Source organism: Balaenoptera physalus, assembly GCF_965194825.1.
Source record: "Balaenoptera physalus genome assembly, chromosome: 3".
In the NCBI taxonomy this organism is placed as follows: domain Eukaryota; kingdom Metazoa; phylum Chordata; class Mammalia; order Artiodactyla; family Balaenopteridae; genus Balaenoptera; species Balaenoptera physalus.
In genome coordinates this window covers 70,971,358-70,986,270 of record NC_138890.1, presented here as the reverse complement: position 1 = coordinate 70,986,270, position 14,913 = coordinate 70,971,358, and the positions used below count along the sequence as shown (strand labels likewise).

The window sequence follows — 14,913 nt, the reverse complement described above, 5'->3', positions numbered from 1 at the left end:
TACAGTAAATGTCCAAGTACAATGTAGTAGTGTAGAAATGTAGCAATAATGGATCTTACCTCTAAAACACGTCACATCATCCATTTAAGTAAATATATTTCAGTGTATATTGAGACCAAAACCTACACAATTCATGTAAATCACGTTGTTAAGCAAGCATTTGGTAAAAGCTTTTTTTTTTAAATCAGAATCACAAGGATTGGCTGGCTCTAATGCCCATACAGTCAGAATATAATGATTCCATCCTTTATTTCAGTTCTATTAACACTATAATCTATTTTCATAGGTAAAAGGTGATTAAAATATGAAGGAAAAGAATTGTAGACTTTAGAGAGCAGAGAGAGGGAGAAAAAAAAGGAGAGGAAAATGCGATTTGAAAAAATAAAGAGGATATGGCAATAAAAAAGAAAAAAACAAAGAAAAGGAAGCCAAAAAAGAAGGCAGAATAAATAAGTAAAAGGCAAAACTAACATGAAAAATGGGGGAAAATACCATCAATTCAGCAATAAAATACCAAGAGAAGTAACTAATGTGTCAATTTATAGAAAGAAAGAAAGGGGAAAACCTCACTGTGTCAACACAAAAGGTTCTTTCTTATGAAATTAACCCACAGTTCAAAATTTGTAAGTAATGATGACAAACACCTGCAGCACACACTTTCCCTCCTCTAGACTTGTGACAGGGAGACCAGAATTCGGAAGTCAGGTGGCCCAGAGGGAGCCAGTGAGTCAGAAAGGAATCTGAACTCTCTCCCCACCCTCTCTCCCCACTGCACCTCCCAAGGAGAGCAACTCAGCAGCCAGGACCCAAGACAAGAAAGCGTCCTAAAAAAATCACCCTTCAGATTACTTGAAAAAGAAGTATTCCTGTGAAACATAATGAGGACAGCTGAATTCAAGAATCTCATCTCCTGCAAGAGAAAATACCGATACCACAAGCTATGTCGTAACCTATCCACCTGTTGAACAGATTAACACTCTGTCCTCACAGAAGTAGAAGAGGATTACATTCTATGACCTGTGCCTCCAAAACAGGACTTAAGACACGAAAGGGCAGTGACGAGGCAGAGCACATTTACGTGCGCTTCAAGCGAGGGCCATATCGGAAATGGGAAGCTCAATAAATAAAGCGATATCTAAAGATGCAAGAGGGTTGCTATTTCCTTACCAGGAACATGCAGCTGGATTACCCACCATCATCCAGAGCACACAGAACGGTTTCTCTTCTGCTCATAGCAGCAATACCAAAGCATACTTTGAAACAAGACACCTTCATCTTAAAGCATCAGTGTGCCAATCGTCTTAAAATTCTTTGTCTGCATCAGGCTTCGCTCCAAAGCAGAATTCTTTGTATGTCTACACAAGAACGTCTCCCTAAGAACCACACCTTTCCGCTTCTTCACTTGTCCCAAGCTGAGTTTTACTAGAAAGTCCAATTCATCACTGCCTTGGAAAAACAGTTGGGCAGTAAGTTAGATGGATAAATACACAGGATAAAAGATGCGAAATAAAGGTCATGAGAAGCATGAGAAAGATGGAGGCGGAAAGGAATGTGGAAGGAACAAAAATCTGTCCAGAGAACTCTCGGTAGGGTATAATTTCACAGAAACAACCGTAGGGATTTGAATATTTTGATTGCTAAAGGTATACTGCAAATGGGTAACACTCACCTAATGTAATTAATTAATATGAAAGGAATTTTCATTAAATACTATCAAGGTGTAAGAAATGTAAATGAAAGTCACTGTCCCAGACGTGTTCTCTCATTATACGTATGCTAACCCTTATGATGTGAATGGGAAAACGCATCCAAGACTGACACTCAGGATCTATCCCTGGGGAGGCGGAGGGAGGGCTTCTCTCAGGGTTTTCCAAGACAGAGCTTCCAAATGCCAGGGAGGAGAAGAGGGCTGGATAAGCCTGGAGCATCTCCTGGAGAGAGCTCGCCCAGTACACATGAAATCCAGGCTAACTTACACAGGTTAGACTAACAATGCCTCTCCTCTCACTAAATTTTTTTTTGGTGTGGAAAACGTAGTTATTATTCTAAAAAATTATGTTAACATGCAACATGGCTTTTTGTTACTTCAAATGAAATAATTTTTTAAATTTCTCAATTTTAATTTTTAATACACTAAATATCAGCAGGTATAACCCATTTAAACAAAAGATCTTCGGTGTCTTCAGTAATTTAAGGAAGTACCACGGGTTCCTCTGAACAAGAAGGATGAGATCGGCAGATACAGCCATTTGCTTCTATTCCTACTCTCACCTGAGAGAGAGCTCTTCCAGGAGAGGGACCATAGGGAGTTTGCCTTTGTATCCCCCTCATTTACTGTAGTATTTGATGTACTGCAGATTCTCAAAAACTCCCAAAATATGTCAAAATCTCGCAGGATTCTTCCCACCTTTTTGGGAGGCGGAACAACGCAGGGAACAGACGAGGAGTTCTGCTGTGCTCAGCACATCCCAATCACGTCATCCTTCCGAGTCTCAGCTTGCCTGCCTATAAAGTAGAGTTAACAGTCCCTACCCCAGAGGAGTTTGAGGATTAAATAAAATGGTGTAAAAAACAAAGTTCACAGTGGCTACACATTCAAGTGTTCTACAATCTTAATTCCCCTTCTTTTTTATACTGCAAAGGATCTGTATGAAAAATAAGACTTGTTCTACAGCAACCAAAGTTTACCCTGAAGAGCAATAGCCAAAGAAGAGAAGCAGGCAATGCAGATTTAACAGTGGACCAAAAGGGAAAAAAAGAGGTAATTTCCTTCTTTTGAATAAATTAGGATAAAAGTTATTTTATAAAGTAACAAGACGTAATGGCAACAAATTTACCTTTCAACTGGAGTTGGAAAGAAACTTGTATAAGCCTAAATTTCCACCATGGAAAGAATGCTGACCCCCCAGGAAGAAAAAAAAATGCTTACACCTAGTGTGGGACACAGCAAAAGGCAAGGGAGAAGAAGACTATGTAAAGAAATATGAGCTGGTTTCTTAACTGCCTGCCATGATCTGGGGAGAAGGGAGAAGCAAACCCTGTTTCAAGTTGGTCAGCCTGTGATATAGAACCCTGATCATGACTGCCAAAGCCTGAATATTTTTATTCAGTAAATATTTACTGAGCAACTACTCTGTGCCAGGTAATATGACAAGTGTCTGTTATTACTAGACAGACTCCTACACCACTCAACATAGGTACAAACACTTGGACATAAGTCAAATCTGAAATTATGGTGGTTACTTCTACACAAACGTATGGGATAAAAACAGATGCTAAACCAGGTTAAAATGTTACAAAGAGGAAAGAAACAAAAGCCTATTTTTCTACACCAGATAATATAAATCTCTACTACTGGCGCTACCTTCTTCCTTTGTCTTCCAGGTTACCATGCTTTCCCAGTTTTCCTCCTGTCTCACTGTCTACTCTTTCTCACTCTTTGCTGGCTTCTCCTTTCTCTTCTCCACCTCAAAATGTTGGGCAGCAATCAAGGCTCTGGCTTCAGCCCACTTCTCTTCTCTACCTGCACCAACTTCCTAGTGATCTTTGTCTAGGCCTACAATTAAAAGATTAACCATATAAAAATTCAATCTATATGCTCCCGAAGTCATATCTCTATCTCTGACCTCTCTCCTAAGAGGTGAGTTCATAGATCTTTTCACTTGGAACTCTAACAAACTTCTTTAACTATCAAATCCAAAAGAGAACTCTTGATATCCCATGCTCTTAGCCCCACCTGACCCCAGTCCAAACCACTCCCCACTCAGTCTTTGGAATATCAGGAAATGGCATCACCATTCAGCCCAGAGCTCAACCCAAACCTTCTAGCTGTCATTATGGATCTTTGCTTTTTCTTTCAGTCTCATTCACCACACCCATCCCATCAGTACACACTTCCTTCTATAGATTCTACCTCCAATGCAAGCTTAATCCAAACACTTATCACATCCTCAAGTTACTACAGCATCATTCACCAGCACCACTGCACTAGCCTCCTAACTGGCCCTTTCATTTTCTCTCTTGCCGTTTCTACAATCCAGTTTCAACACAGCAGCCAGAGTGATTTTTTTTTTTAATGTTAATCGGTTGTATCACTCCACTGCTCAAACTGCACCAATGGGTTCCCATAATATTTAGGGGATAGTCCAAATTTCTTTCCTTGGTTTATGGGGCCCTACACCTTTGTCTCTGAACTCATCCCCTGCCATTATTTCTTTCCCTCACTTCAGCCACGTAAGTCTTCCTCTTGTTTCCAAAATGTATGTAATCTGTTCCCACCACAGGTCTTTCGTATTTGCTTTTCCCTCTGTCTAGAACACTCTTCCCGTAGACCTAAAAGCACAGACTCAGGTCTGTGTTCAAAGTCACCTTCTCAGAGATCCCCCAGTTAAAAAATAGCAGAGAACTGCTTATTCTGACCCAGACTCTCTCCCCCTTACTCTCATTTATTGTTCTAGAACTTCTCATTCCCTAAATTTGTATTAGGCATTTCACTTTTCACCTACTTGTTACCTGTCTTCCCTACCAGAAGATAAGCTCTAAGAAGTTGGGCATCATCTTGCTGGTTACTGATGTACTCCCAGCACCTTGCACAATGTGGGGCATACAGTAGTTATTCAATAAACATTGCTGAAGGAAGTGAAAGAGTGCTTTCTAAAGAACATTTTCTACATTTCTGGGAAAGCAGCTAAGCAATTTTAATGTTTTTATAATCCTCATTTTAAAAAACATTTCCAGGACTTTTCTGGGTTCACAAGCTGATACTGTTACCCCCGCCTCTTTACTCCAAGTAAAACTCTCTCTATGAAAGACAACTTAGAAAGCATCTTCCTTAAACCATTTCTTGAGCTGACATGTACTAGTTATCATACCATCACCTTCTTATTTGCTGGGACTAATGAATTTTTTAAGTTATATAACTTTCTTGAACCAAATGTTCTATTACCCGTGAGTAAATGTTAGGCAAGGATAGTTCTGTCCCATGAGATATCTAGAGAACAAATTTTCAGATGTATGATGGTCTTCTGGCCCAGTGTTTTTTCACTTTCCCCTGACTGAAAAGTGTGGTGACATCAATATGGCTTGCTACAGGAGCAGAAGAACATAAAAGCACCTCCTACAGGATGGGAAACTACTTTCCATCACCTCATTTCCCATTTCTGTGTGAAGAGCAGGGAAGAGACATACCTACAAGAGCTCTTTCTGTAGAACGTTCAGGAAAATACATACATACATACATACATACACACACATACCCCAGACAGGTACAGCAGCTGAATTCAGGAAAAAGTGGCTAGTTTTAGGATAGGTTTGACGAAATACTCTGAAAGACCAGTTGAGGTGAGGCTCTACCCCTGCAATTCTAAAGGAATTACGATTTTTCTCCCTAAGGAGTAAAAGGCTGAGTTTCAAGAAGCATAACAGTGTCTCTTCTCTGGCTATTGAATTCTATAAAATAGGGATACAATCAGATCTCCTAATGCTTTTGTAGGTGTAAAAAAAGGTATAAATCTGCTCTGTTATAAATAAAATAGACAAATGATGGGAACATGCTGTATAGCACAGGGAACGCTACCTAATGCACTGTGGTAACCTAAATGGAAGGGAAGTCCAGAAGGGAGGGGATATCTGTATATGCATGGCTGATTCATTTTGCTGTGCAGTGGAGGCTAACACAACATTGTAAAGCAACTGTACTCCAATCAAAATAAATAAATAAATATGGTGTTCATAATAGACTTTTTTAAATAGTTATAATCTGGAGTCCATTGTATAAAATTTGGAAAATGCTTGAATGTATGAAAAAATACAGAAAAAAAATCATTTATGAAAAAAGAAATTTTGTTACAATCTCTGATCCACTGTCGTCCAGTTGTTTCCTGCTCTCATCTGGTCAACCCTAGCCTAAAAAAAGTTATTACATTGGCATCTTCTATTCTTGAAAAAAACTGGCCTCAGTGCATGGTGTTCTCTCAAATTCCTTAAGATTCCATTTCCCAGACTCAATCTCAGGCTAGCTTAACAGCTTTTCCCATACCTGAGAACCACCTACACAAGGGGTCGGCAAACTATGGGTCACAGGACAGATCTGGCTCACTGCCAGTTTTTGTGCTGTCCATGAGTGAAGAAGGGTTTTTACAATTGTATGTGGTTGAGAAATCAAAAGAAGAATAATATTTTTGTGGCACATGGAAATTATATGAAATTCAAATTTCAGCGTCCAGAAAGTTTCGCTGAAACACAGCCAAGCTTTTTTATTTGCATATGGTTGCTTTTGCACTACAATGGCAGAGTTGAATAGTGACACGGATCACAAAGTGTAAAATATTTACTATCTGGCCTTTACAGAAAATGTTTGTCGACTCCTGACCTTAAGAGAATATTTTTCTTTAAATCAAGTCACCTGTTTATTTTAAATTATTTTAAAAGAAAACTTTATAGCACTTATAAACAGAAAGCTAAAATTACCCAAACCTGAAGGCAACCTCAAAAATAACATCAACAGTCACAAGGAGATACCACTTTGTATCCATTAAGATTGCTACCATCAAGAAAACAGAAACAACAACTGTTGGTGAGGATGTGGAGAAATTGGAACCCTTGTGCACTGCTGGTTCCCACCTGTAGTAAAATATAAAACGGTGTAGCCACTATGGAAAACAGTATGAAGGGCAGCTCTTCAAAAAACGTAAAACAGAATTACCATGTGATCCCTCGATTCCACTTGTGGGTTTATATCCAAAAGACCTGAAGCAGGGACTTGAATGGCTGTTTATCCACCCAGGTTCACCACAGTGTTATTCGTAACCAAAGGTGGAAGTATCTCAAGTGTCCATCAATGGACAAACAGATAAAAGCAAAATATGATATATACACAAAATGGAATATTATTCAGCCTTAAAAAGTTAGAAAATTCTGACACAAGCTACAACATAGATGAACCACGAACACATTATGCTAAGTGAAAGAAGCCAGCCACAAAAGGACAAATACTATATGATTCCACTTATATGTGGTACCTAGAGTTGTCAAATTCACCGAGACAGAAAGTGGAATGGTGCTTGCCAGGAGGTGGGGTGAGGGGAAATGGGGAGATAGCATTTAATGGGTACAGAGTTTCAGTCTTGCAACACAAAAAATGTTCTGTGGATGGATGGTGGCGACAGTTGCACAACAATGTGAATGTACTTAACGCCACTGAACATACACTTAATAGTTAAAATGGTAAATTTTATATTATATATATTTTACAATAATTTTAGAAGTTTTTTAAACTGCAACAAAAACGGAATAAGGTTAGTTTAAAACAAGCTAGATATTCTTGCACATCTAAGATGTGGTCTTGCTATGGTAAAATGGTTAATGAACAATTCTTAGGGAGGCCTTGATGATTAGCAGCAAACCTAGACTCTGCACCTGATGAAATGCAAACGGAGTGAAAAGGGACTTTCTTACTATTTATGATTCAACTTTCGTTAACATCATTTCTTTCTACTCATCCACACTTAAAAATATGGGGATTCCTGTAAGAGTCCCACAATTTGGGAAACACTAACCTAAAGTATTCCCCAGTGATAAGTCAAAATACAAGAGCTATCATCCTCACCTTCTTGCTAAAAGGTTGTTTTTGATTATAATAGGATATTCTCCAGTGAGTGAAGAGCTTTGCTGGATTAAAGCTCCCTCTTTGGGTTTCCCTGGTGGCGCAGTGGTTGAGAATCTGCCTGCCAATGCAGGGGACACGGGTTCGAGCCCTGGTCTGGGAAGATCCCACATGCCGCGGAGCAACTGGGCCCGTGAGCCACAACTACTGAGCCTGCGCGTCTGGAGCCTGTGCTCCGCAACAAGAGAGGCCGTGATAGTGAGAGGCCCGCGCACCGCGATGAAGAGTGGCCCCTGCTTGCCGCAACTGGACAAAGCCCTCGCACAGAAACGAAGACCCAACACAGCCATAAATAAATAAATAAATAAAATTTAAAGAAAAAAAAAAAAGCTCCCTCTTTCACAATGACATGGTTTTTAAAAAATCACTTCACAGCCCTGTACTGTGGTATTAAATAATAAAATATATTTGAGCAAAGGACAATTTATAAGATTGTCTCTGCTAGGGTTTAAATTTGGGATATCCTAAAAAGAGAGAGAGATCACAGCGAACGTTACCATTTTTTTCAGAAAGGTATCCATGCTTTATGGAACTAGATAAAAGAAAATCAAGTAAATATTTACTTGTGATATATGTCAAATTTGGTAAAGCACTAGTAATATTCAACAACATCAATACTCTAAAACAAAAATTTTTAAAGAACTGGAAAAAAATTAGGTATTCAGCTATAAGGTATGTCTTTTCTACATCAAAATATTTTTAAAGGATTTTAAGATCCTTTACAAGACCTTAAGTTATGACTCAGTATCAAATGCCCACTCAATCAAATTATTTCTCATAAATCGAGTCTATCCCAATGTTGCTTACGTTGTCCACAGTAAGTTCCAATATATCCTTTCTGGCACTGGCAATGGTCATCTGCACAGGTCCCACCGTTCATGCACCTAACGCTGCACTGCTGAACTGCAAAGAACAACAAAAAACATAAAATTATCAATCACCAGAATTATAGTATCTGTGAGAGTCATAAAACTATACTAAATACCCAATTAATGACAAATGTATTCTACGGAAGGAAATGTTATGACCCAAGCATACCTTTATTTATTTGTAGGAGGTATGCACACGAGCATATCTGTTCCAACATATGTTATTTAGTATATATTTAAAATCTATTACACTTTCAATGTTAAAAGAAGGAAATATAAGGTGACTAGAAGTGTCAGTTCTAGGATGCAGGAAGCACTCATATATCCATTCAGAATGCGGTGGCTGAGGCCTGGCACTGCCATCACCCGGTGCTTAAGCAACTGCTTCTCTTTCTCTCACATCAAGTGTTTCAACAAGGTCTGCAGGTTCCACTGGAAGATATATCTCAAATCCATCTTCTCCCTTCTGTCGCCATTGATACTGTGTGGTTCAGCTACCCTCATCTCTCACCTGGACTGTTGCAGTAACCTCCTCATAGGTTCCCTAGCTTCTACTCTCACCCTCTTCAAATTCTTTCTCTGCAGAGCAGCTAGAGTAATCTTTTAATAATATAAATGGCATTGCTTCATTTTCTTATTGAAACCCTTTCAATGACTCCCTGTTGCATTTGGGATATAATGCAACCCTTCCATGACCAAGGAGGCCGTGTATTATCTCCCTGGATGTGCCTGCTTCTCTAAGATCTTCTCTTCCCAATCTTCCTCTTTGTAATCACATGAACCTTTCACACTTTCTCAAGTGGAGGAAAGGTCTTTTGCTTTGCTACTTCCTCTCCCTGTGAGGGTCCCTCCCTGGCTCTTCTCATGCCTGGCTCATTCTCGTCCTTCAGAACTCAGCTTCAATGTCACGTCTCATCAGAGTGGTCTTGTCTGGCTCCTGTTTCTAGGTTCCTCCTTGGCTCCAGGCTGTTCTCCTTCACAGCGAAGTTTCCTTCCGAGAACTTACCACTATCTATAATGACTTTGTGGTGTTTGTTTACTTGTGTTTTGTCTGTCTCCCTACAGAGATGTAAGCTCCGTGACAGTGGATGCCAAGTCCATTATGACAGCAGGGCACTGAGCTCATTGCCATTTACTGGGGCCAAGGAAACTGTGGAAGGAGTAGACTGCGGTCAACGATGAATCAAGAGTTTCATGCCACAGTGTCAGATGCCTACTATCCATTCACGTGGAGATGTCCAATAGGAAATGGAACATGTGAATATGAAGCTCAGTGGAGGGATCTACTCTAGAGATAATCATTATGAGTTAGCAACACATTGGTAGTAACTGAAGACATATATGTAAACAAGTTCACCCAGGGAGGACAGAACTCTTGGGAATACCTAACTGTGACTGTAAGGATAATAAAGAAGATACAGAAAGGAGACTAAGAAATAATAATCAAGAAAAGGAGCATTGTGAGCCATTAATATTTTACAAGTGAAGGGAAAAGACAGCATTTCAAGAAGATCGTGATTAATGGTGCTAAATGCTTTGTGGAGCTGGAGCATCGTGAGGACTGGAAAGGAGAGAAAAGTTCCTGATAGAAAGGCAGCCAGTGTTACTCAAGGCCAAATGAATTCAGGGATCCCCTATTAAATTACATACCGTAAACTGAGTGTCAGCCAGTGATTGTTCAACTGCCCAGGTAGAGGAATTAAGAAACTGAACTGTAAAAAATTTCTCCAGGTTTGGGTTTTTTGCTGAGAGTGTATTTGAGAAAACTAAGAGAACAGGATAATGAAGATATGGGGAATGGTATCGTCCAGGCAGTCAGACAAGGGAGGTTCAGGAAAGTAGTGGAAGAAATTTGCTCATCAGGGTGGTCAAGAAAGTCTCGATGAATTCTAAATAACAGGTTTTCAAAGGTTGGGAAAATGACAGATTCTTTTCACAGAAAACGAAAACTAGAGCATTAATCAGAAGTTTCATCATCAGACAATGACATTTGTTATATGAATCTTGAATCTTATATTCCTCAATCAGATAGATTATCTATTACCTTTTCTTAGGGAAAATTTGTAGAGAGAAGTGTTAAAAATATAACAACTTCACACTAGTTTGAGGCAGACAAAGATTTATTTAATTATTGAGCAATTAAATAAATAATATCTGCTTCCACCTGGCTATAAAATATTACCTTAAACACTGGCCTAAAAGATTAATCTTGGACCTTAAAGACCCAACAATTTCTACTTAGGTCATGAAAAACACAATCTTAGCCCACTGTTATTGTGATCTTACAGAGCTGTTGGGAGTCAGTATGTGTAAAGCAAAATAGCTAATATATGTAAAATATCTGGTCAGTACACAATAAATATTTGTTGTCATCTCAGTCCTCTTATCCTTCCCCTTTAGTTAACCCACGAAACAGGATATGAGCCACAGGAGTTAAGCAAAGGCAATAAACAGAGCTGAGCGTTTGAGACTACAGGCTTAGGCATCAGAATCCCTGGCTTCAAATCTATGTTACTTTGGGCGAGTTAAACTTATGTGCCTCATTCTCCTTCTCTGTCAATAGGGTAATAATAGTATATCATAATATTCATGTGAGAATTAAATAAAATGATATAGTTAAACACTTAAAACAGTACCCGCAACACGGTAAAAACCCAGTAAGTTATAGCTATTACTCGCAAAGAATTACTTCTCCACTAAATCCAGGCTCTTTTACTGAATAGACACATAGCTTCTGGACCAGTAATGAAATCATTTTTCTTAATGAAAATCACCCCCCCATTACCCCTTAGTTGTTGGTGGCAACAACTAAGCCACCAAAGATTTTTACTCCAAAGATTAGTACTGACCTAGTTAGTGAGGAAAATTATCATGGGTCTATATCCTCATTGAAAAGGACATTTAGTATTTACTCAAAAGCTTACAGATAATGCAGTAAATAAGGTCACGTATTAAAAACATACTTGATTTTGATCCACAGGTTGGTGATATTTGGCCGCTGGAACAAGTACACATGTTAGGACGGGAACAAAATCCATCTCCACAACTATTTCTACAAATTGCTGCAGAAAGCACAACAGGGAAGCGAACGAACAATTAGGTAATAAACCATAGTTTACAAAATAAGAAAACTATAGTTAAAAACAATAAACCTGAAAAACTAAGATATAAAATATGTGATACATTATATACAATGGAATATTACTCAGCCATAAAAAGAAACGAAATTGAGTTATTTGTAGTGAGGTGGATGGACCTAGAGTCTGTCATACAGAGTGAAGTAAGTCAGAAAGAGAAAGACAAATACTGTATGCTAACACATATATATGGAATCTAAAAAAAAAAAAAAAGGTTCTAACGAACCTAGGGGCAGGACAGGAATAAAGATGCAGACGTAGAGAATGAACTTGAGGACACGAGGAGGGGGAAGGGTAAGCTGGGATGAAGTGCGAGGGTGGCATGGACATATATTCACTACCAAATGTAAAATAGATAGCTAGTGGGAAGCAGCCGCATAGCACAGGGAGATCAGCTCGGTGCTTTGTGACCACCTAGAGAGGTGGGATAGGGAGGGTGGGAGGGAGATGCAAGAGGGAGGGGATATGGGGATATATGTATACATATAGCTGATTCACTTTGTTATACAGCAGAAACTAACACAACATTGTAAAGCTATTATACTCTAATAAAGATGTTAAAAAAAGTTTTTAAATGTGATATATAATGCCTAATTTCAGATATACAACAAAATTACCCATTGTAGACAAGTGAATAAGTCTCTTAAGTATCCTTATGATAACGTGCACACAAATGAAGCTACTTCAAGTTCCATAATCCTAATCATTCAACTCTTATCAATACAGGTCATCTTTTCCATTCAAGGGAAAGAGTTTATACTCAGAATTCACCGTGAGAAGACAGTCTTGGTCCTAGGAAGCTGGGAGGGTTGAGGAAACCTAGAGGTCCTGCATACCTTCAGAAAACACAGCCAACTCTGTAAAGGACCTTCACAGGAGACAGAGAATGTGAAATTGGCTGAGCTGGAGACTCCACGCTCTAACGACTTGGCCAAGCCCCAGGGGTTCCATGCACATTCCTTCCCGGCTGGTATCTGACCTGCCCCATCATCAATCTTTGTTCCCCTTAATAATTCTCTCTCTCCTTCCTCCAGCCTTTCTTCTCCCATTTTACCTCCACAACCTAGCCTATTCCTGCTGCTCGGAAAAGCTGCTGCGACATTTTGATGGAGGGAGAGTCAAAGCCTCCTGCAGCTATGACCTCCAAGGCATGAGGGTCATCAGAGCAAAGAATGTTAGGCTCACTGACACAGCACATACCACAGATCCTCAAAATCGGTAGCCCAGTGCCTTCAAATGGGAAGTCTCTCCCATATTTAGAGTCAGTTCATTTAGGAGCTGAGAGATTTATCTCTATACCCACAAGTGAATTCTCTGTGTGCACACAGGCAAGTGCTTTAATGCTCCATGAGTGGATGCATGAAGACAGGAAGAGGAGAGTCTGGAAATGCCCTGAAACTAGCTGTAAATATGTATGTAAATGTGTGTATGTATCTTTCGCTAGGGAGGGGGGGTCTCACAACTTTCAAAGAGATCTGAGCCCCTCAATACGTAATGTAAAGGGTGTGTTCCATAGAAATGAACTAAGTCAATAAATGTTTTTCTTCTCCGGATTGCCTTTTGACACCCACATAATATGGCCAGCATCTCTATTAGCACTCCCTATAAACGAAAATGTCATAAATTATAGTGTGAAGATAAAAAAAATTTTAGGCAAGAACATGGCTTCTGCCATGGAGTTGACTATCAATTCTTAAAATGTGCTAGATTTTCCGATCACCAATAACTTTCCAATGACAAATGTTTACTAAAACATTGTTTTATCTCAAAGCCCCCTTACCCTCAGCAGGTAGACATTTAGTCTAGGCTTACGTTATATACAAAGTGCCCCTTCCCAGGTCCTAAACCCAAAGAAGGTCTGATGGGCTGGAGACTACTCATCCTCAGACAGATCCCTGTCATGGCCACAGGTGTACCCTGTATATCCATGAACCCATGAGAAGCAAGAATGCTTAGGCTCTTTCTCTTCACACTCATCTCAAACTATAGTACATCTCATCTAAATATCTGTCCCTCCCACAATTACAAAAACGATGAGACCCAGAAATACCAGAGGGGAAAGGAGAGAGGACCTGGGTGTTGGGATTTCAGTGATGCTGGGAGAAGATGCATGGCACAGTGGAGGGTAAATGAATGGTATGCAAGAGGTCTGAGGTTGAGTTCCCGCTCTGCCATTGACCCACTGCAAGCTCGGAAAAAAACCCACAGCTTCTCTGGGTTTAGTTTTCTCATTGGTAAAATAAAACAAAATGATTATACTGGAATGTTCTGATGTCTCTTCGGGTCTCAAATGCTACGATTCTGGGCCAACCCCTTCCCACTGTTATTCCACTGATCAAAATGCTCTTCATAGTATAATTTCACAACAAAAAAATTAATAAGCAAACTTTTCCATTGCTTCATGTTCTAACAAGATTTAAAAAAAACAAATGGAAAGTGAGAAAGTCAATTTCATCCTTTTGGAAACAAATATTTGGAAGTTTGGAAGTACTTCAGTGATTTTTGCAGGCCACAATTAAGAAGAATAACAACAAGACGCAGACTCAAATCGAAATGCATTAAGTTTCCAGTAGTTTGAGAAATATATTTTTATTTTAAAATCTTCTCATGAAGCCTGGTCAAGGCCAACCAGATTAAAATTCTAGGAGTTGATCATTTTAATATCTTTCTATAAAGAAAAAATGTTGATGTATAAATGTATAAGGAAATTAATCTTTGGTCCTCCTTTTCTATTTGTATTTCACTTATTCTCTTTTTGTAAGTTTCCTCCGAGCTTTACTTTTGCTAAATGATGGAAATTCAATAAATATAATAAATAATTTGTTATCATAAGAAAGTCATGGAATGAAAATTCTTTTTTTATTGAAGTCTAGTTGATTTACAATATTAGTTTCAGGTGTATAGCACAGTGATTCAGTATTTTTGCAGATTATACTCCATTATGTTATTACAATATAATGGTTAAAATTCCCTGTGCTATACAATATATCCTTGTTGCTTATCTATTTTACACATAGTAGTTTGTATCTGTTAATCCCATACCCCTAATTTGTCCCTTCCCCACTTCTCCCCTTTGTAACCACTAGTTTTCTGTATCTATGAGTCTGTTTCTGTTTTGCACATACATTCATTTGTATTATTTTTTAGATTCCACATATAAGTGATATCATACATTTTTTGTCTTTCTCTGACTTATTTCACTAAGCATAATTTTCTCTAGGTCCATCCACATTGCTGCAAATGG

General features: G+C 38.9%; 1 protein-coding gene across 1 annotated transcript in view; it reads right to left on the bottom strand.

Annotated features, from left to right (window-relative positions):
• The window catches only part of FBN2 (fibrillin 2), a 222,722-nt gene that overhangs the window by 203,671 nt on the left and 4,138 nt on the right, over nucleotides 1-14,913 (bottom strand). Inside the window, exons 3-4 of the mRNA XM_082457817.1 lie at nucleotides 11,496-11,594; nucleotides 8,471-8,566 (exon numbers count right to left, since the gene is read on the bottom strand). Of these exons, the coding sequence (XP_082313943.1) occupies nucleotides 8,471-8,566; nucleotides 11,496-11,594 (195 nt within the window). The remainder of the gene's footprint in view (nucleotides 1-8,470; nucleotides 8,567-11,495; nucleotides 11,595-14,913) is intronic.